This window comes from Leptodactylus fuscus, chromosome 5 (assembly GCF_031893055.1).
Source record: "Leptodactylus fuscus isolate aLepFus1 chromosome 5, aLepFus1.hap2, whole genome shotgun sequence".
NCBI classification, from domain to species: Eukaryota; Metazoa; Chordata; class Amphibia; order Anura; family Leptodactylidae; genus Leptodactylus; species Leptodactylus fuscus.
In genome coordinates, this window is record NC_134269.1 from 88987482 (window position 1) to 89014730 (window position 27249).

Below are 27249 nucleotides of genomic sequence, written 5' to 3' on the forward strand. Positions count from 1 at the left end.
GTAAAGTTAAAATCGTAAAGTTTTTCATTCACAGAAAACACAAAACCGGATATTATCAAATGGGTGTATGAGGTAAGAAATGAAGAATGTTGCAAAAATTGCATGTAATACAATAGTGAATACTGAGAAAATGTGATTAGTGATGTTTTACAAACCGTGCAAGTGTTACATAGGTAGCGAAGTATCTCCCCAATATACTGGAATGCTGTTACATTGTATTTTCTGCAGTCATCCCAGAATTGGCTAGCTGAGAATTTGTTCCGTAGGACACATGTAGCTCCTAGATCAAAAACAAGCATCAATATTATTTGTACATCAACAATTTTTCATCAGATACATTGTATCAACACTCGTATACCGAGTGTTGGACTGGCAAACCTAGGGACCACCAGTAAAATTCATTATGGGTGTTCACTACACAGATATATACAAATATTACCTGACACTCATTCACAAATCTCTAAAATGTTACAAACGGAAATGTATTTTTCAGTAGTAGCTGCTGCCTGGCCCTTACATCTGATTATTTCTGTACAGTGCTCCTGTCTGTAGACTGTTGCCTGTCTCTTGTCTTGAATTGGGGCCATTTCAGCTCTGTGAAATGGAGATATGTGTACACACAGCAGCAGACCTCAGGCAGCAGCAAGATGCTGTAGAATGACTGTTTGTAGGTGTGATTGAGAAGATGGAGCCCATGAAGGAAAAGATACTGGTTGACCTTTCTCAAATACTTTATTTGGTATATTATTTTGATACAGTCTGGTTGAGAAGCTGTATGATGAGTATCAATAGAAAGTACAGCGAGTACTCTGTGCCATGCCAGGGTGAGCTGGGGACATGCCTTGGTCAAGGGACCACCAGGACAGTTATGTGTTCACCAGTCCAAGCCTGCCTATACCAGTAAACTTTATATAGAAGACATGAGAAAGCTTTCTATTCACTGAGGGTATTTAGTGGCACTATTTGTCATTGGATTCCATCTGGTTGCTACGTAGATACTGTATATCTGGAACTTTCAGTTCTCTTGTACCTGAAGAAGAAGGCGAAAGCTGCAAAACGTAATCTGTCATCATTATGAGTTAGCCATTAAAAAAGGTATCAACTACTGAAGACTCGCAAGTTTTTTGTTTTTATATTCTCTTGTTTCAGTAAGCCATTTTCATTTTTACATTCAATGATCTTTCCTGTATTAATAATTTATAAGGAGACCTCACATCTGATCCAAATTATATTAACTTTATTAGAATTAGGCCTCATCTTTGTCACATTGTTGGTATATGGCTCATAGTGCATCTATTTTTGACTTTGATTTTTGATGTGTCAATGTATTCTGGCAATCCCATTGAAGTGATTGGGAGCAGGGGTATGCATTTACAACTGGGGTAAAACAAATTCAACATGAGCCAACAGTGCGGTGCTGCTGCAAAAAAGGCTAATAAAATTCTGGGCTGTATTAAGACAAGCATTGAATCTAGATCAAGAGAGGTCATTATTCCGCTGTACTCTTCCCTGGTCAGACCACACCTGGAATACTGTGTACAGTTCTGGGCGCCTCAATTCAAGAAAGACATCGATATATTGGAGCAAGTCCAGAGAAGAGCAACCAAAATGGTGGAAGGTCTGCAAACCATGTCCTATGAGGAGCGGCTAAAAGAACTGGGATTGTTTAGTTTGCAGAAGAGAAGGCTGAGGGGAGATTTAATAGCAGTCTACAAATATCTGCAAGGTAGTCATAGTGCAGAGGGATCTACCCTATTCTCATTAGCACAAGGAAGTACAAGAAGCAATGGGATGAAACCAGTGCCGCACCTCCCATGAGGCGACCTGAAGCGAGCGCTTCAGGCGGCACTATGCCAGGGCCTCAGGGAGGGCGGCATTTTTGCTAACCTAAGCCAGTCCAGGACAAGCTGTCCTGGACTGGCTTATCACCGAGCGGTGGTTTGGGGAGGCCACTGGAGCAGCGCTGCTCCGGCAGCCTCCCCTCACGCTCAGGCAGAGAGCAGGCAGTCTCCGGGCCTACTCTCTGCCGGCGAACGGGGCTAAGCCCCGCCCCTTCACTCGACCACGCCCTCGATCCACCTGGCCACGCCCCGATCCAACCGGTCACGGCCCCGATCCACCGGCCACGCCCCCGATCCGCCCCCTCCTCCCGGCGGGGGGGGGGGCGGCTTTCTGCAGTTAGCTCGGGCAGCGAAAGGGGAAGGTTCACCCCTGGATGAAACTAAAGGGAAAGAGATACAGATTAGACATTAGGTAAAACTTTCTGACAGTGAGGGTAGTGAGAGAGTGGAATAGGCTGCCACGGGAGGTGGTGGGCGCTCCATCAATGGAAATCTTCAAGCGGAATCTGGATAAACATATAGCTGGGATGATTTAGGAAAACCTGCACTCGCAGGGGGTTGGACCTGATGGCCCTTGAGGTCCCTTCCAACTCTACCATAAGAAAAAAAACAAAACACTCCCCTGTACTCAGGATTAGTGGGGGGGCCTCAGTGGTCAGATCATTGATGATTCGATCCTATAGATAGAGACTAAATATTGTCTGTAGCATAACCTCTTTAATTTGATCTGTGGGGGTCATAACTGACTGTGTCCATAGCCAGACCTCTGATGGCTGTCTGTAGGAAGACTACAGTTTTACGATGCCTTCACTAAAATGCAGTTATATTATTAAGTGTCATTGGTATTAGAACCATCATAAAATGAGTATGTATAGAATTAGCACTTTTTTTTCTCCTATCAGTATGTCTTTGGAATATGGGAGGAAATCCACACAAACACGGGGAGAACATACAAACTCCTTGCAGATGTTGTTCCTGGCAGGATTCAAACCCAGGGCTCCAGTGCTGCAGTGCTAACCACTGAGCCACCGTGTTGCCCCTAGAATTAACATATTACTTGACGCTGTAGAACTGATTGACAAAAGGAAGCCATAAGATATTCAATGAGTTTTTGTACCTATATGTATACACCCCTGTAGTCCGATGAGCAGTCCAGCACTGTGGTAAAGAGGCAATGGAATGTATAATACATCTTCACTTGTGAGTCCACATAGAATGGCCATTATACCGCTTCCGAAAACACGATTTTGTGTTACTACAGCAGCCTTTGGAAGTCCTGGAAGAAACAAACAGGATTGGACATTTATCTCATGAAACTGTCTATACTAAGAAACGAATGGGGGTTTGCTGCAGTTCCCTTCATTTCATTATTCCATAGTACTTCATACTGCCTCAATACAAAGATTTTATTGGGGAATGAATTTAAAGATGTTTATTTTTTTTTAATACAAATTGATATTTAATTCATATGCAAATTAGGGCACATGTGGTGAGAAATGAGGAGTTTTACAGTTTTGTATGTAATTACACATCAGTAATATCCAAGTCAGATCTTCAACAGAATACAAAACACTAGAAGCCTTGTCATCAGTGAAATTCAACATAGTGCAACCATTTTTTAGCTCTTTGGTGGACCGAGAGATGAGAGCCCAGGTGGACGCTTCGGCTAGAAGAGAATTGATCCCTGACTGTTTGGGGCCTTCTGTCTTGGAGGGTAGAGTAAATTTTGGGGGGAGGGGCTTCTCTCTTTTACGACATGACTTTTTGGACCGTACATTTTTCATTTTTTTTATACACCTGGGGTAGAGAATATGATCTCAGACTTTTTTTTTTTTTTTTTTAAAGTCTGATATGTAGTATAAAACTACTGAAATAGCAAAGTTGTGAAATTCCAGGTTTATCTCTGCATAGAAGAAATGTTCAAGTTTCAAAAAAATGAGTTACCTGTAGTTCCAGATGTGTAAATATATAGAGCTGGAGATTTTGGTGTAATGCCTGATCTATAGGATTCAGGAATAGGATCTTCTGAGGCAGCTTCTATTTTGTCAAGTAAACTTTGAACACCTTCTGTGGATGAGTCTCTGCTCAAATAAAAGACCAGCACCCCATCTCCTTTAAGAGCAGGCAACACTTGTTCCACAGCTTCCTTCAACTCTACATACAAAAACAAAAAAATTCATATTATGTTCCATGTTATGGCTATTTCCATTCTGAAGTAAGTTTTTTGGGTTAATGATTGTAAGTGCATGGATATTTATGTAATACAGCCAATATACAACAATAGTGCTCAAAGAAGCAGCAGTCTAGGATATATTATAACACCATCACAATTTAATTAATGAATAATAAACAATTAAACTTTACTATAGTTAGTCATCATTGTTTTAGTGCAATAAGTGCTCCGGGTTACAGATGTGTCCTGCACATTTGCACTTGAGAAAGGGCCTGTGGTGGCCTGAAACGCGTTGTGCTGTTGTATCTTCTTCAATAGATATATTCCACATTCAGGGGTGAACCTACCCCTTTCACCGCCCGAGGCAAACTACAGAAAGCTGCCCCCCCCCCCCCCGGAGGAGGGGGCGGAGCCTGGACTGGCTTAGATAATCAAAAATGCCGCCCTCCCTGGGGTCCTGACATAGCGCCGCCTGAAGCGCTCGCTTCAGGTCGCCTCATGGGAGGTGCGGCACTGTCCACATTGGATATTCCAGTTCCTACATCATTCTCCCACCAGTGAGCACAGATCTTCATTCCGTCACGAGCCTCTGGTTTGTAATCGCCACGCATTTTTCCTCCGGTCCTCCAGTGTATTACTAGATCTACTGCCGCTCTCACCCGGACTCTCCAATCCAAAAAGCCATCAAAGGAGTTGTGACTTCTCACAACCCTTTCATGTGAGAAGCCAACTGGTCATTTTACAAACTCATTACTATTTTTCTCACCATCTGTGACTTACATACTGCACTCAGAGCGCTCAGTGCTCTCTCTCTGTTTTTTCACTATACTGTGAGGGGTCGTTCCTCACCGCCCAGCCATGGTGCTGAGAGGTGAGGAATGCCCCCCTCCTGACAATACTAGTCTATAGACGAGCAGCTTTTCCACAATGTGGATCCTTAGTTTTTCATAGCCTGGCATGGTGGCATGGTTAGATCATTTGTCCAAACAATCTTGGCCTCATTCCAATGGATAATAATGCGTATGATTACCTTAAAGTTGACCATTCAAATTAGTCAAAAGTTGATCAAAATGCAAAATTTCTAATAAATTTGTGTCTGAATTAGTGCCAACTTCTTGTGGCCACTCACACGAGCATACTGTGTATGCAGTACCCTCTTGTAAGTTGCACAAGAAAATGGCAGTCGGCTCTGCCCAAAGCCCGATAGCAGAGCTGACTGCGCATGCCTAGGATTTAGAAGACTAGCGCTGGAAGAGGACACAGCGGAGAGGTGTTCCAGAAGAAGATGGGGATTTTTCAAGCAGCACAGGGGATGCCCCTAGTACTGTTTGCGTGCAGGGGACTGCCCCCAGTGTTGCGAGAAAAATCATTTGCATACCGAAGAAACCCAGGTATATCTAACGAATGGTGGCGAGAGAAGACTTCTAAAGGTAGGAGAAGAATAGCCTTTCTTAAGGCTATTCCTACAGGTTAGCATTAAAATACAGGATTCTAATGGTAGAATCCCTTTAAAGGGATCCTATCATTCAAACACTTTTTTTTCTGACTACCACGTCAGAATAGCCTCAAGAAAGGCTATTCTTCTCCTACCTTTCGTTGCCTTCTCCATTGCCATTGAACTACAGGAGCGTACTGCGCATTCTCACGTAAACGGCCACAAAACAATGGCCGCCAGCATCTGCAGTCGGCTCTGCCTGAGGCCCGATGGCAGAGCTGACTGCGCAGGCATGTGACCCCAGCTGGAAGAAGACGTGAAGAGGCAGTTGCTGAAGAAGATGGAGGCGTCGCTGGAGAGCGGTCTCTTGCAGCATTGGGGATGCTCCCAGTGCTGTTTGAGTGCTGGGGCCCGCCCCCAGTACTGCGAGATAACTCATTTGCATACCGACAAAAACCGGGATTACAGGAGAACGGCGGCGTGGAGAAGACAATGAAAGGTAGGAGAAGAATAGCTTTTCTTAAGGCTATTCCGACGTGGTAGTCAGAAAAAAAAGTGTTTGAATGATAGGATCCCTTTAATAATTATTCTAATGTGTATGGGCAGCTAGAATCCCTCTTGTGGACAACTTTTGAACTACATCACTCATTATTGCTGAGTAGTTACATAGCTAAAGAACTGAATATCACATAGATATATGCAAGCATATTCACAAAAACCTTGTCTTGTAGATGGTAAGAGTGTCATAGATATTCGAAAATGGAAAACCCCTTCAAAGGCAAACCTAGCTCAACAACAATTCTATTTGAGAGCCTGTGTTCAACCCCCCCCCCCAAAAAAAAACAAAAAAAAACAGTCAGATGGAAAATATGGAGCCATATGGAAGTACATTGAAAGGCTTATGCTCCTCTATATCGTAGCAATACATGCATATGCTTTTAGAAGCTAAAAGTATAAAATAATTTTTATATTAAAACTAAATGAATAAAAAATTCAGCAAAAACCTAGCTACCAAAGATAATAATTGTTCATCTGCACTGCTCAGTAGTGAGTAAAGGAAAGTATATGCAATATGTATTTCGTACCTGGAGCTACAATCAGAACTTTTGCCCCACTGCACTTAAAGCAATGAAGAAAAGATTGTGCACGTATGTTGTAGTTCAGACAAGCCATTGGACACCCAAGTTTGGCTAGTGCCAACCAAAGCCAGATATACGCAGGTTCATTACCCATGAAGACAGCAACACAACTGCCATTTTTTACATTTCCATAGTGGCTTAAAGCCCAGGCTGCTTGGTTGCTTTTTAGATCCATGTCCTTGTAAGAATAGGCCTGATCCTGATAAATAACAAATGTCTTGTGAGGTCTTGTAGACGCATTCTGTGAAAACACATCCAACGCGCCAGGGGAAGAACAACGTTGAATTGATTTTTCAATCTTCTGGGAATAAAGAACCATTTTTAAGAAAAACTTGAAGTCTTCCCACAGGTAGGATGAACATATCTTCTGAATTATCCATAGTATAGGGAGTATGCATAATATCACCGAGACAAAAGACATCCTGCAAAATAAGAAGACCAAGGATTATTGTTTCAGAAACCTGTGATTAAAATTTTAGGTAGGGAGTGTTTTAAGATCTTTGTACTTTGAACCAAAAATACGTCTTTGCCCTGTTGTTAAACCATTACCCAAATAATGCCAGTGTTTGAAAACATTTAAAGATTAACCAAGTATAAAGCCAAGCCAAAGACCAACATAAGAGTTCTAAAACATATAAGGCTAAGTTCACATGGAGTATTTTGGTCAGGCTTTTGAGGCCCTATCCACCTCAAAATCCTGACCAAAAAGACGACTCCCATTGAAAGCCATGGCAGACGCTAAGGAGTTTTTTCCGGGAGCCGGAACAAGCCGAGGTGCTCATTCTTCAGGCCGTTTTGCCTCGTGATTCGGCCTGAAGACACTCCCTCCTCCCGACTAGGCCAATTCATTGAGCCTAATCCAGAGTGGACTGCGTGGCTGGATGATGGTACACTGCACCGGGTTTCAGTCGCAGCTACCGGCTTTTGGTCTGGAACCTGAGGCGGACTTCTCTGTCTGAACTTATCCTAAAACACTGATGCTTATAGGCGTATATGTGCAAATGAACATCTCCACCATACATGACCCAACTCATAGTGTTTCTGCTTTCAATCAGACAACAGTAATAAAGCTTAAAGGGAGTATGTCAGGAGTAATAAATCTAATCTCAGTATATTGTAGAGGCGATTCTGTGGTTTTCAAACTAGTCTTTGTTCTTTAGTTTTGGGCCACCATTTTTATGTAAATCACAATTTACATAGACCTGAGCCCAAAGCCCAGACAAGCTAAAGTATGCGCCTCAAAGCACTTTTCATCTCAATTGCATATAAATAAAATGGTGACTTGCATGAAAATGAAGCTCCAAAGCTAAACGATAGTGGCATATTTGGAAAGTGTAGAATTACCTCTAAAAGGTATTGAGAAGTGCTTTAAGGGTGTTTCTTCTCTTATTGGAGTCACAACTTTAGATAACTGCTCCAGCCCTCCATTGTTTGAGTGACATATTCCCCGTTTGATCATTTGTGGCAAGTGCAGAACTGGAAGAGCAGGAGGCCGGTTTCAGATGGAGGCAACTGCAGACAAAGTATGACAAAGTGGGAGATGTCTCTCAAACAGTGGGGGCAGAGATGAACAACAGTTAGGGCCAGTCATCTACGGTGGAGCGCAAGCCCTAGTAGGAGAAAAAAAACGTTAAAGGGATTCTACCACTAAAACAACATTTTTTCTATTTACCATGTCGGAATAGCCTTAAGAAAGGATATTCATCTCCTACCTTGCTCAGTCGCCTCCGGCCCACCGTTCCGTAGAAATATCGGTTTTTACTGGTATGCAAAATGAGCTCTCTCGCAGCAATGGGGGCATCCCCACTGCTGTCAGAGAACTCTCTCCAACGACGCTTCCATCTTCAGCTGCATCCTCCCCTTCTCTTGTCGTCTTCCGTATGGGTCAACTCCGACGCCTGCGCAGTTGGCTCTACTTGTGTCTCACTGGCAGAGCTCTTTGGAAACCGGTAAAAAACGGTATTTCTATGGATCGGCAGCCCGGAGGCGACTGAGGAAGGTAGGAGATGAATAGCCTTTCTTAAGGTTATTCCGACGTGGTAAATAGAAAAAATGTTGTTTTAGTGGTAGAATCCCTTAAAAGCACTTTTCAACACTTATACAAGTAAAATGCTATTTTTTTAAAATGAAACTAGGGCTGTAATAGAGAATAAGAAAGACTTCTTTGGATAGTGTAGGAGCAGCCCTATAGGGTGCTGTCATTAGTTTGATACTGATTTTCCTGCTGACAGATTCCCTTTAAGGCTGAGTTCACATGGAGTTTTTTGGTCCAGATTTTGACATGGAACCTGCCTCAAAATCCGCCTCCCAATTGATTTCTATAGGATCTGCTAGCTTTTTTTTTCCGCTAGCGTTTTTTTTCCCCAAGCAGAAAAAAAGAAGCGAGCTGACCTTTTTTCAGGTGAATTCTGCCAGAAAAAAACAACGGAAGTAAATGGGAGGCGGAGAAACCACTAGCTGTTTTTTCAAGGTCCATACACTATGCTGGAGAAAAAAAAAAAACAAAACTAAAAACGCCTCAAAAAATGCTACAAAAATGCTATAAAAAACGCCTTGTAAAAAAAACCGCATCAAAAAACCAATTCCTAATTCCCGAAGTGGATTTTTTCCTCTCCATAATCCTTGCCAAAAAACTCTGTCTGAACTTACCCTGAGCATGGTGTAAGGGTCAGTGCACACAGAGTTTTTTGGTGCTGATTTTGACGCTGAATCCGCCTCAAAATCAGCCTCCATTAAAAGCCTCTCAATAGAGTTCTATTGGGAGGCTTGAGCACACAGGCTTGAGCTTGGGAGACCATATACCATGATGCTGCAACAGCTGTATCCAGTCCTTAGGCTACAAATAATTTCTATTTTTTATTGATCTATATGTCTATTTAGTATTTTATGTCCTACTCTTAGCCATTTTTTTACATTAGGACATGTAGGTTTTTGCTGTCCGCTTGAAAAGTCGGACATCTTTGGGAACGGACACTTAAGGACACCCACAGACAGTAAAAGAACGCACCCAATGTCCATTTAAATCAATGCAAAATGTCACGGACACAGCTACTGTCTGCTGCTAGTGTCCGCAAAATATTTTGCACGGACATTAGCAGCGGATACTAGCCGTCGGACATCGACGGTAGTGTGAACGCCCACTTAGAACCCTTACATCCATTCTTAAACATCTGTGTTACATCAGGGTGTGTGTCTGTTTTTAATGTAAAAAAAATGGCTAAGAGTAGGACATAAAGCCAAGCGGCTTTTTTTTTTTTTTTTTTTGCTGACTCGAGTATAAGCCGAGGGGGGCTTTTTCAGCACAAAAACTGTGCTGAAAAATTCGCCTTATACTCGAGTATATACGGTAACATTCACAATCAGCCATGACCGCAGGCCCCAGAGAATACGTGGTTTACATCAGTGAATACCAGATCAACTTTTATTTTCATTAATTTCATATACTTTACAATGTCTTTGAGTCTGTGAAAAACAGCACCCAAATGGCATCTGTGTGCTGTCTGTGATTTTCATGCAGCCATAGACTTTAATGGTGCTCTGTGGTCCTCAAATCAAGATAGAGTGCGTCTCTGCTTTTTTTTTCAGATCACAATGGTTTGTGGAAAACAAACTCTTTAAAAGAAGTCTGTGCCTGCAATCTGTGATGGTCATGGACCTCACATATCCACAAAAAGACATGTGAATATGGCTTTACACCTACCTTTTTCTGTATTTGTACAGCTTCTGGACTTAGAGAATACTATAATATTTTTTAGCACTATGAGACACACAAGGAGAAACCATACTAAAAACTCCCTCCATCTCATAGTTCAAAGACGCTTCCTTTATGAACGTATAGTGCTCCATTAGTGCCCAGCACACAGTATTATGCTCTGTTAGTGCCCTGCACACAGTATAGTGCTCCATTAATGCCCGACACACAGTATTATACTCAGTTAGGGCCTCCCATACAGTAAAATGTCCCAATAGTGCCTGCCACCATTATTTCCCTCCTACAGTATAATACCCCATTAGTGCCTGCCACACAGCATAATAATCCATTAGTGCCCCACACACAGAATAATGCTTCATTAGATAGTTACATAGTAGACGAGGTTGGATCAAGACATCAGTCCATCTGGTCCAACCTATAACCCTACAATCCCCTACAGTGTTGATATAGAGGAAGGAAAAAAAAACCATGAGGCTTATGCCAATTGCCACATTTCAGGAGGAAAAACTCCAATCTGGCAGTCAGTATAAAACCCTGGATCAACGTATCCTTAAAATCTAGAATCCATAACCTGTTATATTTTTCTCTTCTAGAAAAGCATCCAGGCCTCTTTGAACTTGTTTAATGAATCCACCATCACCACTTCCTGGGGCAGAGACTTCCATAGCCTCGCTGTTCTTACTGTAAAGAATCCCCTTCTATGTTCCTGGTGAAACTTTCTCTCCTCCAGACATAGAGGATGTCCTCTTGTCACATTAGTGCTTGCCATACAGTATAATGTGCCATAAGAGCACACCACACAGTATAATACCATTTGTTCTCCAGGGGAGGTAAATACTAAATATTTTTTCCTAATTTTTCTTGCTTAACCCCTTATAGTCTGAAACAGAAATATATTATTGAAGATGATGTTCATATGACAAGATTCTGCCATTCCCTTTAAATATAACCATGTCCCTTGACCTAACCTGCTCTCCTCTATTTGTGACCTGCCCACTCTAAAGAACATGTGTGAATTGTTACAGCTGCCATAACATCATCAATGACATGAAAATCTTGATCTTAAAAGGGAACTTTAAATCAAGGAAACAGCGACTGATTTATGAGTACAAGGCCACGACCCTATTCCAGACGCTGGACAATGGAATGAACATCTCACGTGGGTTTATGTCTTTTTATACAAATCATGAAGACAGCCATTAAGATAAGAACCTGGGATCTGGCAATTGATTGTTTGTTTTTATAAGTATATAGTAATAAGCCTCTTCCCCCCTCCCTCCTGTAATCCTACCCCTGTGTCCAGTTATAAATATGCAGCCTCTAGAAGGTGTTTTTAGTTATATCTGAAGAAGAAGCTCAGAGGAAGCTTCGAAACGTCATATTCTGTCATCATTATGAGTTAGCCATTAAAAAAGGTATCACCTACTGAAGACTTGCAAAGTTTTTTTGTTTTTTATATTTTACAGCTGCCATAGGCATTCTAGTCCAACAAACAGCTGCATGCCTCATTGCAGGAGCTCGTGAGACACTTGTGATTAAGGATCACTGAACTGGACCGAACTCAGGCTTTGGTGAGAATAATCGATTATCTATTATTTATTTATTCTTACAGATATGTGTAGAACTACAGAGAAACAAGAACTATCTATTAGTATTGAACTAATAGTATTCGTCGAATACCTCGCACCCATAGGAATGCGTGTAAGTGGCCGAACACTAAGGGGTTAAGTGCATCAAATATTCACTGCTCTTAACCCCTTGGTGTTCGTCCGACCGCTTACACACATTCCTATGGGAGCGAGGTATTTGATGAATACTATTTCTATCTATCTATCTATCTATCTATCTATCTATCTATCCATCTATCTATACTTATCTTCAATTTCAGATTATTATATATTATTAACTCCATTGTAGTCACAATATGTACAGCGCTCCAAATATTTGAATATAAGACGTAGACTTTTTATTCCCTGTGCAGCAGTTCGATTTCTCGATCTGGAATCTCTCTTCCAGATACAGGAATTAAAATTTCACACATGGAATAAAAGTCCACGTCTTGACATGACAAAATTTTCTCATTTTATCTAAAAGAGAATAGTAACGCAGATCAGGAGATTTGCACCATATTTTTTCCATTCCATACCCACTACTTTGGATTTTCTTCTGATTATCTGCGGTTCTTGTATCACATTAGAAATCTGTCTTTTAGAGGGGAGGTCCTCTTACAGAATAAGTCCTGATAACTTGCTGGATAATCGGCCTCTGTAATAGGGTTTTAAGGCCAGTGTGCACAATGTATGACAGAGATAAAAATCTATTAAGGAAATCTGGTTTAGATAAAGGGGTGGTCTTTTCAAAGAGGTGGTCTTTTGGAGAGGCTTCACTTTATCTATCTCATATCTATAATAACAAAACAGTCGTATTTCCTATTTTTCGAAAGATTCCTGCCACTAGTTCATTTGTTTTGCAGTACATTATATCATGCAATTGTATTGGCAGAATGCCTGAGAGCTTAGCGTGTTTATGGGAGGCAGAAGAATGTGCAGAATGGTGGAATATGTAACGGTCTCTCCCAGGAGATTGCCATAAGGTTAAAGTTGAGGAAACGTACTAGTTTATTCACTATACAAAGTTCAGTTCTGTCTAGTTGCGCATAAGGAAATCTGCAGCTGCTCTGGTTAAAGCCTTTTCTGGCCAAGAACACTCTTTTGTTACTGGATGCATGTAAGGCCCAGGCTTCTCACTTCCAGCCACAGACTCCTCCACTGCAGACCCAGCAAATATTTTCTTGAGACACTCAGAAAACTGTTTTCAATGAAAAGCTTATCTACTCGGAGCAACTGACATCAAGCACTGGAATTCCAGGTACCGTGGCTTACTAATGTTCTAGAACTTTAATATAAGAATTATCTGGTTTAATATGTTGTAATTCACTGAACCGACTGCTCTCAGACTTTGTTATTCAGTGCCGTCCTTAACACATGTGGTGGGCCCCTGCACGGCCTAGTATTTATGTTAGAGTCTAAACAGGACAGGATTCCATAGCATGCTACCTATATTTAGGATTTTAGGCAGAAATACACAAATGTATTTGCTACATTTAGTGTTAATGTTAATGTCCATGTCATGCTGGGCGCACGGCCACATGTTACTAAGTTGTTGGACTTTGACTACTTGTTACAGTATTACAGCAACGCAAGCAGTGCAGAAAGAAAGGAATACTCTGTGCCTTTCCAGTGAGGCTGGTATGATATATCAGGCAGAGAAGGCAACTAGTGGGTGGTATCCATGTAATAACCTCCTGTCTAGTTTTGCGTAGATAAATAGAGATGAGTGAGTACGATTCAAAACTCCCGTTTCGAATACCACGCACCCATAGGAATGAATGGACGCAGCCGACACGCACAAGGTTAAGCGGCCGGCTGCCGGCAAAGTTTGCATGCCGGCCGCTTCCATTCATTCCTAGGGGTGCTTGCTATTTGAAACAGCCGTTTCAAATAGTACTCGCTCATCTCTTCAGATTTTGAATTTATGGCTGAAGTAAATACTGCTGGCACCCAACTCTTATGCCTTATGTGTACTTTAACCCTTTAATGTTCTAATCCATTTTAGCCTTACAATGCAGTTGGGCAGTATTAAATTAATGAGCACTTGGGCTTTATTATAGAGGTTGTAGGGAGGGTAGCTCGGTAGCAGCAGTGGTGTTAACCCAACCAGACAGAGACAGGGACACAAAATATGCAGGAAACAGGTTTATTTAGAAAAAACAGGAAAATAATCTTTCACATCAGGCATAAAACAAGGAAGATAAAATACAGCTTTAACTTCAGCAAAACAATTAGAAACAAAATCCTGCTTGTCTGAGCAACTAACTAAACAGTGAAATAAACTAACCATACATGTGGCTTACTAACAGTCACATAATCAAACCAATAAGCACGATGCAGTCTCACTGTCACCTTCTCACAAGGTTTGCCAGCTTATTTTTATTGATGATCAGTTCTCAGAATAAATCAAAAGGGTTAACACTTGGGACCCCCACTGATTAGTCTTTTAAAGGAGACATGGTGCACATGCAGGCATGGTGACCCCTTCACTTCACTTTTATTGCACACTATCTGTTTTATAGTGACTATGTAATGTTATTACAGCATTGTCCTGTAGAAGTGTATAATACAAAGCTTTAGTTAATTTACATGGCCACACTAAAATGAACAATACAATGTAAATAGAGAAGGGGACATGTCACTTGCAGAAGTGCTGTGGTCCCCTTCAAACAGCTGATTGGGGGGTCCTGGATATTGGACTGCCCATTTTTTATTGGAAAACCCTTTAGTTAGGAGGCACACAGGGGACATTATTAATAAAGGGCACTCAGGGGTATTATTCATCGCCAGGAGTAGTTGTATGATATATTTTATAATTGGGGTAGCAGCAGGATGGAGACTTTTGTGTAGGTGAGGACAATGTTGGTCAGGTGTCTGGAAAAGTGAGGAGCCAAAGATGCCTGCAAACTTTTTACAGAGACAAGTAGTTCAATGTTTCTAAATGCAAGATAGTGCACTTGGAAAGAATGAGATCTGTGTACCATATTGGCAGTTCTGTGATAGCTAGATCTGGAATATTGCGCCCGGTTTTGGAGACTCCATCTATGAAAAGACATAGATAAAATAGAATAGGAGCCAAGGCAGGCTACAAAAATGCTGGAGAGTCTAAAGAATAAAATGTATCAGGAGAGGCTGAAATGACTTTTTCTATATAGCCGTGAGAAAAGAAGAGAAAGGAGGGACATGATGGAAACCTTTAAATATTTTAGAGGAATAAATATGTTTCATAATGGAAGTTGTTTTCAAAAACTAAACACAAGAATAAAGAGACACAATCTGAAACTACTTAGGGGAGATTATAAGCAATGTCATGATATTAATATGTCAATATATATATATATATATATATATATATATATATATATATATGTGTTAAATATTATTACACTGAGAATGTAGTTGAGGCTTGAAACAAGTTTCCAGTAGATGTACGGTAGAGGGAAAATTCTCAGTAAGTGAATGTAAACATATCTGGGATAAACACATTTATCGTAAGATAACATGGTAATAATATAAAGGGCAGACAACATGGACCATGTGGTCTTTTTCTGTCATCAATTTTCTCTGTTTCTAAAAGTGAATGTTAAATACTTATGTTACACAAGTTACAGTCTGAAGGTTCGAATCAGATCATAAGAAAAAACCCAGAGCTCATAATGCAGACCCTTACAATCCTCATACTCTTCATCATGGCACTTCTTGTCTGTAAATCATGCAGAAATGCCAAGTCTCTTAAAATGTGTACAAAATGTGTACAATGTCATGACACTATCTTTTATCACTAGTATCCCTTTATACTGTATATGCCACCTAGAGAGTGAAAGGAGGCGGCACAACAAAGGTACTCACAAATTCTAGTAGGGTTTGAATGTAATGCTGGTTAAACAAGATTTTGATGCCTTGATATCTTACTTACGGAGTATACCTTTAGTCACACATTCCCTATAATACTCTATATTTTGTTTCTCCAGAAAATGACTTCTGAAAATGAGAAAGAGAACTCACAAATCACCATCAAACCAGCCATAAATGAAGCACAAGCTACAAAATTGGCAAAGACACTTTATGGCTTGCAAGTATTAAAAGTAAAGTCTCTGCCAAGCTATGATGATCAAAATTTCTACATCCAGATCTGGGATGATGAGGATAATGCACATAGAGAGTATGTTATGAAGATCACAAATTCTAAAGACAGTAATAACACTGAGCTAATTGAAGTGCAGACACATGCTATGAAGTTCTTGTATGATGAAGGTCTTCCGACACCAAATGTTCTGCTCACAAAAACTGGTGAAATCATGTCTCTAGAGGATATTGGTAAGAACGTCCATCATTAAGTGGTCAATGTACTAAAGATGTGGGAACAATAGTCAGGCAATTTTACTTAAAGGGATTCTGTCATCAGAACAGTCTTGATTGAACAATATGCATAGTTCATGTGAAACACTTTTTTCTGCCTCCAAATCACTGCCTAAATTATTGAGATATTAGCTTTTTTTCCCTTATATGCTAACAAGCTTTTGGAAGGGTGTCACCAATGCTCTAAACACACCAAAGAGCTACCATTGTGAAATTGAGAGGACCAGGTAGTGTAAAAATCAATCATAGCAAGGAGGGATGGAGGGGATGGGCACTGGATAATGTAGCTCTTCTAGTGATAACTCTAAGTCGTCTTGGCCTAATACATGATTGACTATGAAGAATACCACCCAACACTGCTCCAATATCTATTTCTCACAATGGAACTATAGCTAATGACCGATTAAAGTTTTTTTTTTTACTAAAGCATTGCAATACATTTGTACAGTGATTACTGACAATGTGCACCAATGACTTTATACAGTAATACAAATTCAAAAGCTGTCCTACTCTCTTCTACATGGATCACACAGAACTACTGTCCCGTACTGAAATCATGTTTTTAATATAGGACAGTGGTATTATGGGGAGGCAGGGACTCCCAGTATCATAGTCATCTATGATGCTGTGTAAGTGGCCATTTTCTTGTGGCCACTTACACAGCAAACTGGTGTAAGCGGCCATTTTCTTGTAGCCTGTGGGCATGCGCAGTCTGCTCTGCCCGAGGCCTAGAAGTTTGAACCCAGCTCCAGAAGATGACGTGCAGAGAGGCCGTTCCTGAAGAAGATGGAGGCGGTGCTGGAGATTTCTCTCGCAGGATTGGGGGCACCCAGTACTGTTTGAGGACTGCCCCCAGTGCTGCGAGAGAACTCATTTGCATACAGACGAAAATCAGGATTTCTACCAAACGGCGGCGCGGAGAAGACATCTAAAGGTAGGAAAAGAATAGCCTTTCTTAAGGCTATTCCTGTGTGTGATTGAGAAAAAATGTCATTTTAATGATAGAATCTCTTTAATATTAACATGAATTACAATGTGAATTAGAAAAGTTAAATTCAAAGTTGTTACTACATAAAGTGGCACGTCAGTTTTGAAAAATGGGGCAGTGTCAAAGGTGTTTAAGGGGTTAATAAATACAAGACATAACTGGAAGCTAATTTAAATTTTTCTTGCAAATGTGAATTTACGTTTATATAATATAAAACATAAGGTACTGAATAGCTATGACAAAGCAAGGTTGTGCCTTCAAGAGGATGATAAAATATGAAATCATAATCCACTTGTCTTTATTGCTTTCTATAAAGTTTAAACATTATAATATGGTAACATAGAATATATAATAAGACATTTATCTATAAAATGATACTTCTTTTTTAGATTATGGAGATGTCAAACAGAAGCATATTGTGAGACTTCTGACCTACCTTCCAGGGACACTGGTAGCTGAAATTAAAGCCACTCCTGAAATCTTATTTGACATTGGAAAAATGGCAGCTATTCTTGATAAAACTTTAACAAAGGTATTTTATGCATGAAATATTGTGACCTGAAATCTAATCCTTTAGGACTTTTCTTTACCCCCACCAAAGAATGTATCACTGTTAGGGTGAGTTCACACGGAGTAAAGTGCCGCGTGATGTGACACGTATACGCCACGTGAGATTTTGCGGGCTGTATACGCTCCCATTGATTTCAATGGGAGCCGGGATCGTATACGCGGCGCTATTTTGCGGCCGTGAGTTTGCGGCCGCAAAATCACGGCTGCAAAATAGCGCCGCATATACGATCCCGACTCCAGTTTAAAATCAATGGGAGCGTATACAGCCCGCAAAATCTCACGCGGCATATACGTGCCACATCATGCGGCACTTTACTCCGTGTGAACTCACCCTTAGCCTGCAAAATAAAAAGTCTTTCATTTTAACGTGTGTTTGGTTGTTTAGCCTATTCTGATGATCATTAGAGGTTCTTGGTTCATTTCCCAAATATTGGTTGCATTTTTATACGGACTATTCTAGTAACCATTGACAAGAACATTTTCAGGTCTGAATTGTCAGTGTTTTTTCTCCAATCTTTCCCTTGTACACATGCAAGCATGATCAATAGGGTTGAGTGTACATATATTCCGAAAAGGAAAATGGGGAAAAAGACAGACACATCTGGTAGAAACTTTTCTCCCCTGAGAACAAAAGCATCAGGCATTGAAATCCAGTCACCAGATTTTTTTTTCCTCAGCATCTGCCATCAATGGAGACTTTGGAGCCTCATATACACATTCAATGATTGGCTGGTCTTGCAAAATCAGCAAGTGCAACTGACCTACATTTAATGTGAATGACCTGCTTAAGGTCAGATTCACATGACCGCCTTTTGATCAGCAGTTTGTGTTAATGTTTGTACATCAAACTAGGAGTGAAACGTATAGAAAAAAATATACAAGAAAAGGTTTACACCTCCATATCTTGGACACATTCCTGTTTTTGGAATGGAATTCCTAAATGCAAATATAAAAACAAAGTATTAACTAAAATTACTGCCATGCAGGACTGCCACAAGAATTTCATTGGACTAGTGCGAGCTAACTATGTGAGTGGATGGGTGGAAGGACTTGGAGTGGACTCAATCATCATGTAGGTTTTCCCGCCCCTTACAGACTCAGGTGCCACTGTAAAAAAAAAAAAAATTTGTAAAGATCCCCCTACCTAATTATATAGACTAATATTTCATTACAATTATTTTGTTATCTTGTGGTCAGAATAGTCACTGATGCTACTTTATTTTTTTACATTACAGAAATTTCAGCATTCATATAAAAAAAGCTTTGATCGTGGAGAGTTTATCTGGAACTTATCCAACACCCCATTGCTGAGAAAGTATACATATGTTATTAAAGATGAGAATTTACGCCAGAAAATAGAAGGTGTCATCAATGAATTTGAGAGCTCTGTCAAGCAAAATTTAAAAAAGTTTTGCCAATGTAAGTAAAATCCAACTATTGCGAAAACTGAAATCCACTTTCATTTTTTTTTTAAATAGGGATTCTATACAGCTCATGCACCACAATACTGACCAAAAGCTGCAAATGACAAGCAAAGCCTAAATCTGTGACTGTAAAGGAGTTCCCCACTTTGAGCAATGACATTCTTTTTTTTTTTTTTTTTTTGGTTATTACGTGCTCCATAGTGGCCTCCACACAGTGTCATATGCTCACAGTGGCCTCCACATAGTATTATATGCTCACAGTGGCTCCCACACAGTATTATATGCTCACAATGTCCCCCACACAGTACTATACGCTCACATTGACCCTCACACAATATTATATACTCACAGTAGCCCCCACACAGTACTATATACTCAACAGTGGCCCTCACACAGTATTGTAAGCTCCCAAGAGCCCCCCCAGAGCCAGTGCTATTATTATACTCGGGGGGGGGGGTCTCCTCAGAACCCCTGATTATAATAAGTAGAGCCCTAGAAGAAGTGATTCAAAATAGCAAACACTTAGGGTGCAATGACATCATTATGCTGGCACGCCCCATATAACCACTCTTGTCACCTCAATTACCTGAAGGAAGAGCACTGGAACGGAAGCTCAGCCCAGCACAGGTAAGAATAAGTTTTTAAAAAATTTTTCTTATACACCTCCCCTGGGCTGGCATTTAATGTAAGGGTGCCCAGCCGTCCCCTTTCCATTAACAATATGAGTAGCAGTTGGGGAACAAGGCTTTCCCAAACCACTAGTGATCCGGGGTCCCAACCATTTCTAGCTGGCCAGGGGCCCCATACCCCTCTGGGCCCGGTCACGGTCGCACCCCTTGTGACCACAATCGTTACACCACTGTATGTGATGTCCTCCACTGACCCAGACAGGAGTAACACCTGTCCTGATTTTTCTCCTATGGGCTTACTGCACCCTACACGGATCTGTGATAAATACTCGGTCGTGTGTATGAGGCCTTAAAAATGGATCAATGTGCTAGCTGTTAGGGGGAGTTCACGCGGAGTAACATGGCGCGTGATGTGGCACGTATACGGCGTGTGAGACTTTGCGGGCCGTATACGCTCCCATTCATTTCAATGGGAGCCTGGATCGTATACGCCGCGTTATTTTGTGGTCGTGATTTTGCGGCCGCAAAATAACGCGGAGCATGCAAGACTAACTCCCATTGAAATGAATGGGAGCGTATACGGCCCGCAAAGTCTCACACGCCGTATACGTGCCACATCACGCGGCACGTTACTCCGTGTGAACTCCCCCTTAAAGGTATAGCCCACTGACAAAGCACAATTCCCTGCATGGTGCCCAACCAACAGTTGAATAATGACTGTAGGTGTTCGACTTTTTGTTGCCTTTTACCAAATGTTCACCTTGTTACTTCAGTAATATTTTATTACTGATTCAAGAAGATGAAATGATAAAATGTACCTTGGCCTATTAAATCTAGATTTACACTGAGCTATATTATTTCTTCTTCCTCTTGATAGGCATAAACCATGGAGACTTGAATGACCATAATTTACTTTTGGAAGAGGTCAACCTTTCTGATGAGAATGGCAGAAACCAGTACAGACTCTCTGGAATTCTGGATTTTGGAGACATGAGCTATGGTTATAATGTTTTTGAAGTAGCAATCACAATCATGTACATGATGATTGAAAGTACTGACCCTATCCCTGTAGGTGGATATGTTCTAGCAGGGTATGAGAGTGTAGTTCCCCTGATGAAAGAGGAAAAGGAGGTCCTGTATACTCTAGTGTGCTGTAGGTTTGCCCAGTCTCTGGTAATGGCAAGATACAATGTCCTACTTTACCCAGAAAATGAAGAATATCTCATGATCACTGCAAAAAATGGATGGAAGCATCTGATGACTCTGCTTGATATGGGAAAAGAGAGGGTTGAAAAGATTTGGGAAGACACTGCAAGATCCTACTCTAATACACTATATGATAAGTAATGTGTTACTACAGGGATCAGGAGGTGAATGGAGGGAAAATGAGAGATCTAAAGCAGATGTGTCATCATACTATGCTTCACGGTGAAATATGGACATATAGGAAAGAGGTGAGGATAGCATACCTCCCAACTTTTGAAGAACCGAAAGAGGGACAAAATGTGTGGCGCGCTACGCGCGCCGCGGCAAATTTAGCCCCGCCCACTTTGTGTTGACTCCGCCCACTCGTTAATTTTTCATGTGCTCGCACACAGTATAATCCTCCTACAGTCACCCGCAAATTATATGTCCCCCCTCTATCTCTCCCCCAGTTTCATATACACCCTTCATCTGCCCCCAGTTTCATGTCCCCCTTCCATCTCTGCCCCCAGATTCATGTCCCCACATCTCTGCCCCCAGTTTCATGTCCCCCTTCCATCTCTGCCCCCAGATTCATGTCCCCACATCTCTGCCCCCAGTTTCATGTCCCCTCCATCTCTGCCCCCAGATTCATGTCCCTCCATCTCTGCCCCCAGATTCAGGTCCCCCCTCCATCTCTGCCCCCAGATTCATGTCCCCCATCTCTGCCCCCAGATTCATGTCCCCCATCTCTGCCCCCAGATTCATGTCCCCCCATCTCTGCCCCCAGATTCATGTCCCCCCTCCATCTCTGCCCCCAGATTCATGTCCCCCATCTCTGCCCCCAGATTCATGGCCCCCCTCCATCTCTGCCCTCAGATTCATGTCCCCCCATCTCTGCCCCCAGATTCATGTCCCCCCATCTCTGCCCCCAGATTCATGTCCCCCCTCCATCTCTGCCCCCAGATTCATGTCCCCCATCTCTGCCCCCAGATTCATGGCCCCCCTCCATCTCTGCCCTCAGATTCATGTCCCCCATCTCTGCCCCCAGATTCATGTCCCCCCTCCATCTCTGCCCTCAGATTCATGTCCCCCCATCTCTGCCCCCTCTGCTTCTCTTGCTGACACATGCGGCTGAAGGAAGGAGCTGACACAGGTCAGCTCCTCGCTTCGCCGCTGCGTGTCTCTCTCGCTGACACATGCGGCTGAAGGAAGGAGCTGACACAGGTCAGCTCCTCGCTTCAGCCGCATATGTGTCAGCGAGAGAGACACGCAGCGGCGAAGCGAGGAGCTGACCTGTGTCAGCTCCTTGCTTCAGCCGCATATGTGTTCAACTCAGATCTGCGTCCTCTGGACGCAGATCTGAGTTGAAATCGGGACATACCTCCCTCCAACCGGGACCACGGGACATGTCACCCAAATCGTGACTGTCCCACGGAAATCGGGACGGTTGGGAGGTATGGGATAGTTCAGTCAAAAGAGAATTTGAAAGAAAGAAAGGAAAGAGGTGAGGAAAGTGGTCCCTTCAAGAATAACGGAGTCTGCTGTATTCTTTAAAGAGGACCTTTCATCAGATTGGGCACAGGCAATTCTAGATACTGCTGGAAAGGGAGGGGCTGTTCCTCCCTGCTCACACTGTACAGCACGATAGGCGCTGCTGTGGAGAAGGACGTACCTGACAGACTGTCAGAAACGCCCTTCTGACTGTAAAGCGCTACGGTACCGGGACCGATAGCGCTTTACCCGAGGCACAGATAGGGAAAGCCGATGAATTCAGCACACTGTCGGCTTTCCAGCAGTATATAGAACTGCCTGTGTCCAATCTGATGAAAGGTCCTCTTTAAGCTGAATATATATATATAATAATGGTCAAAATCTGACTCTCCCAATCTTCCCATATACACAAATGCACAGCAAGGCATGCAGGTGTTCTGAATGGAGAGAGAGGAAGAAGTCACTTCAGGACAAATCTTTTTCATCTACCATTAGGGAAAAGTCAGATGGTCCCATTATACATTACAGCCAGTACTGCAAAACTTAGTAAGTTAAAGGGGTTTTCCAGGCAAAAAAAATAATTTATCAAAAAAGATCTGTTAGAGCTATTAATAGGTTAATAAGTGCACCCAAATACCTTTACTCTTCTTTATTATTCTATGGCTTCTTCTGCATTTCTTTACATGCTCCACTTCCTGTTTTCCTACCATGATTCCTTGGGCTTCACTCAGAGCTGACTCACACTACCTCCCTCTCTCAAGCCCTCCCCGCCTTGCTCACACATTCATCCTCCCTGTCAGCAGAAAGTCAAAAAATGTAACATATGTAGGTCACATTACCTACACATAGTATAGTAAAACTAATTAGTTAGGGAGTGTTCACACTACCGTCGGTGTCCGACAGGTAGTGTCCGCTCCTAGTGTCCGCTCAAAATCTGTCACGGACATTAGGAGCTACACTAGCTGTGTCCGTGACACCTGTCATTCATTTCAATGGGCATCGGGTGCGTTGTTTTGCACTCCGTGCCCGTCCTTACCTGTCCGCAAGTGAAGATGTCCGACTTCTCAAGCGGACAGAAAAACCCTGCATGCACCTAATGTCCGTGACAGATTTTGAGCGGACATGAGGGGGGCGGAGCCTAACCGTCAACACAGATGGACGTCTGAGCCTGCAGCTCCGTCTGTGAATCGGCTTTAACCACTCCAAACACAGCGAACAGCAGCGCAAATGGGGAAGAACGGGCGAGACAAGAGCCAGGAGATTTTGAGCGGACACTAGGAGCGGACACTACCTGTCGGACACCGACGGTAGTGTGAACACTCCCTTAGACATTAGTTGAAGGGAGGTACATGGGGCCTTATAGTTAAAATATAAATTTATCCTGGACAACCCCTTTAAGTAGGCTGTCATTTAATGGATATGGAAAGATTTAGGCTGTATTAGCCACATTACTGTATGTGTCTCATTTGGATTAATAATAAGAGAAGATCTGTCCTAGTATTTAGTTCCATTATTAGTTCCATTTTAAGAAACAGACATTTTTTTGGAAATTGAGTTACTGTCACTGGAATTTGATTCTATGTCCTTCTGGGAAAAGAAAAATAGTTTAGTGTTGATCCATATTACACTAACTATAATAGTGGTTAATAAACATCAGGCTGTGCAAGGTTGCATTATGCGTGCTACAATACTAAATGCTGAAAATAAGTTGTTTCTATGCATGTATATATCACTATATCTATGACTATCATTTATACCACCTTTAAAGACTAGCTCGCCAGCTGGCTCTTACACTTGCTTTCAATTGACATCCCCACCATCATCATGGGTGACCTCAACATCCCCACTGACACACACTGACACACACTATCCAGCGGCCTCCAAGCTCCTATCACTTACCTGCTAATTTGGCCTCCCATGGTGTGCCTTCACTTCCACTCACAGCGAGACACACAGTTGACGTGATCTTCATCAGCCTCTGTTCCTTATCCAACCTCACCAGCCTATCCAACCAACTCAAATTCTCATCACTTTCCCCTTCAACTTTTCTTTTTCGGTACCAGCAGTTTGAATAGAAGATATATGGTAGGTATAGAATCTATAGATTTCTTGAATATAATTAAAATAATATTACTTTTGAATGTTCTGTGAGTGGAATGAATTAATATTTTACACCAGTGGGGGATTTTGCGTGTGCGTGTAAAATAGCTTCAAATTTGCTCTCTTTTATTTATTTTTTTTACTGAAGCTCTGCTGTTTTTGTACAGGCTTTGCCACTTTTAAGAAGATAGGCAAGGCCATTGTTCACATCAGATACATAATTTAAATTAAGCTAAAAATCTATGCCAACAAGGAGCCTTGGTGCAAAGACTCCTGGAGGTTTTGGCTAACTTCTCACGAGACGCAACCTCATCTTGAATTAATTGCATCCTGTGCTGGCATACAGTACACCAGTTTTTATGAATCCCCCTTGTATGTACAAAGATTAAAACATTGGGGGAATTCATTACTCTTTTACACCAGTTTCTTGGAGTAAAACCATTGCAAATTGGTGATTTGCAAGTGGTGTTGCAAGCTGACCTTGTTACTTTTCAGAAAGTGGGTGTGGTCAGGGTGTGGATCCTCCTACTTAAGTTTATAATGGCTAATTATTAGTAAATCTAGGCCTTAGTGTTGTCTTGCCTTCTCTTTGTTGCTTTCTCTCAAGGCTTTGTCCTGGGCAGAGTCTGAAGAGTACGATGGACCACAGCCTGTTCAGAACGCGCACCATCCCCATGCAAAGATTCTTGTGAAGGCTTAATCATATTAAGTTATTAGGATTACAAAAAAGCCAAAACTATTTTATCCAGTGATGTTTCCTTAGATTGTAGATACTCTCTTTCATCATCTTCTCGGCAGGCTACCATGACATTTCTTGTGTGCACCCACAACAGAATCCAGGAGAGGTAAGTAAAACTATTTGCTATGTGTACTCACCTCCCCTGAGCCACTACATATTATGCTCTGGGGTCCGAAGAGACCCCAGAGTATAATAAACAGTTATCGATTGGAAAAACCTCACAATTCTTTGCAAGATTCATCATGTGAGGTTCGCCCAACAAACACCTCATTTTGGTTCCTCACCTTCAGCAGACTCCCGTGCAATGGCAATACATTTGATTATTTATTTGATTATAAGGTCAGGTTGTAATGGGGAAAATAGGCAATTACTAGCCTTTGGGCCCTCTTGCAGCCTCTGACTGTAGCCTATTTTACTCTCATTATAATCTGCTCCTGAAACCTGTACTGTTCTCCATCTATAATTTTGGACTGGAAGAGCATATTGAGTCCTAATGGTTCAGCACCACTTTTATGTTGATTTACCACTTTGGTTCAGATGCCACGTCTGTTCTATAGCGGCATCCTGTTATCTCTATCCTCTATCTCCTCCTGCTTTTGTAAAACTGAGTTTAGAGAAAATATAATTCATCGACTTTCTCCAACCTTGCTGAGCCCCTGACCTGACCTATCAATTACAGATAATGGCTCCAGATTTTCCTCTATCTCACAAGCCTGCTGCCTTAGTGTAACCATGGTTTTCATCCTATATTTTTCAAAGACTTTTTTTTTCACCACCTGAGAAACAACAAAAACAGTAGACCATTCCATCATTACCTCAGGCAACATCATTCTCTGTAGCTTTCCATGTAACACTCTTGCTTCCTTCCAATCCACCATAATCTATGCTGTCTGATTAAGCCATCATTCATCTCCTTTCTCACCTAGCTCTCCCTTCTAATAGTCCCTTCAACTACTACTGATGACCAAGCATATCCAGTGTAAGGACGAAGCTCTATGTGGCACAAACGCTCCGGTTTGGCCGCGGCAGAAACACTGCGGCAAAAATCACTATGTTCCAGACATTGCAGGAAAATGACCATAGTGGAAATGCTGCGATTTCCAAAACCATTGCGTTTTTCACAATTGCAGCATGTCAATTATGGAGATGCCAGCGGTTTCCCTATAGGTATAATTGAAGCAGAATATCTGCAGAGGAAAACTCTGCGGACTTTCTGTTAAAAGTGCTACTGGAAAAAACTCAATGAGTTTTTGCCACGTTTTTTCCTGCAGCACTTTTTGGCTGCGGTGGGCTACGTGGGACCTTAGCCTAAACGTTTAAGGAGTAAATTCCTTATAAACCTAATTGCAGTACTTTGTAGAGATGATTCTAAAGTTTCCAAATATACCTCTGTAATTCAACTTTGGAGCTCAGTTTTCATATACAATTATGTGTTATCTATATGCAAAATACGGGAAAGTGCTTTGGAGGCGTGCCATAATTTGTCTGGGCCTCAAGCTCACATCTTGATACCTAGACAAAGCAATTTTCCCTAATTTGCTTAAAATAGTGTTCACATGAAACTGAGGCTCCAAGGTTGAATAAAAGAGGCATAATTGTAAATTGTAAAATAACCTCTATAAGGCACTGTGATTAGATAGATAACAAATTTACTGCTGACAGACTCCTTTTAACATTCACATACCAGGTTATCCACAATCTGTCCCCTCCATACCTCTTTCACTTATAGTCTTTCCACATGTCATCTCCTATCCTCACAAATCCCTTTCTTCGCTCTCCTCTTATCTACTTATCACACAAGGGTCTCCAAAATTTCTCCTATGCAATCTCCATACTCCCGGAACTCGCTACTCT

The 27249-nt window shown here is 41.8% G+C and overlaps 2 protein-coding genes across 2 annotated transcripts in view; one reads left to right on the forward strand and one right to left on the reverse strand.

The window, feature by feature from the left end:
* The window catches only part of LOC142203162 (long-chain fatty acid transport protein 2-like), a 47970-nt gene extending 24741 nt beyond the window's left edge, over positions 1–23229 (reverse strand). Inside the window, exons 1-5 of the mRNA XM_075273691.1 lie at positions 23194–23229; positions 6535–7010; positions 3786–3995; positions 2959–3117; positions 156–280 (exon numbers count right to left, since the gene is read on the reverse strand). Coding sequence (XP_075129792.1) covers positions 156–280; positions 2959–3117; positions 3786–3995; positions 6535–7009 — 969 coding nt within the window. The 5' untranslated portion in view covers position 7010; positions 23194–23229. The remainder of the gene's footprint in view (positions 1–155; positions 281–2958; positions 3118–3785; positions 3996–6534; positions 7011–23193) is intronic.
* Positions 12967–21554, forward strand: HYKK (hydroxylysine kinase). Its single transcript, XM_075273718.1, has 5 exons — positions 12967–13168; positions 15882–16227; positions 17647–17789; positions 19063–19246; positions 20758–21554. The coding sequence occupies exons 2-5, from the start codon at positions 15885–15887 to the stop codon at positions 21225–21227; spliced, it is 1140 nt and encodes a 379-aa protein (XP_075129819.1). The 5' UTR covers positions 12967–13168; positions 15882–15884; the 3' UTR covers positions 21228–21554.
* Positions 23230–27249: the final 4020 nt, after the last annotated feature.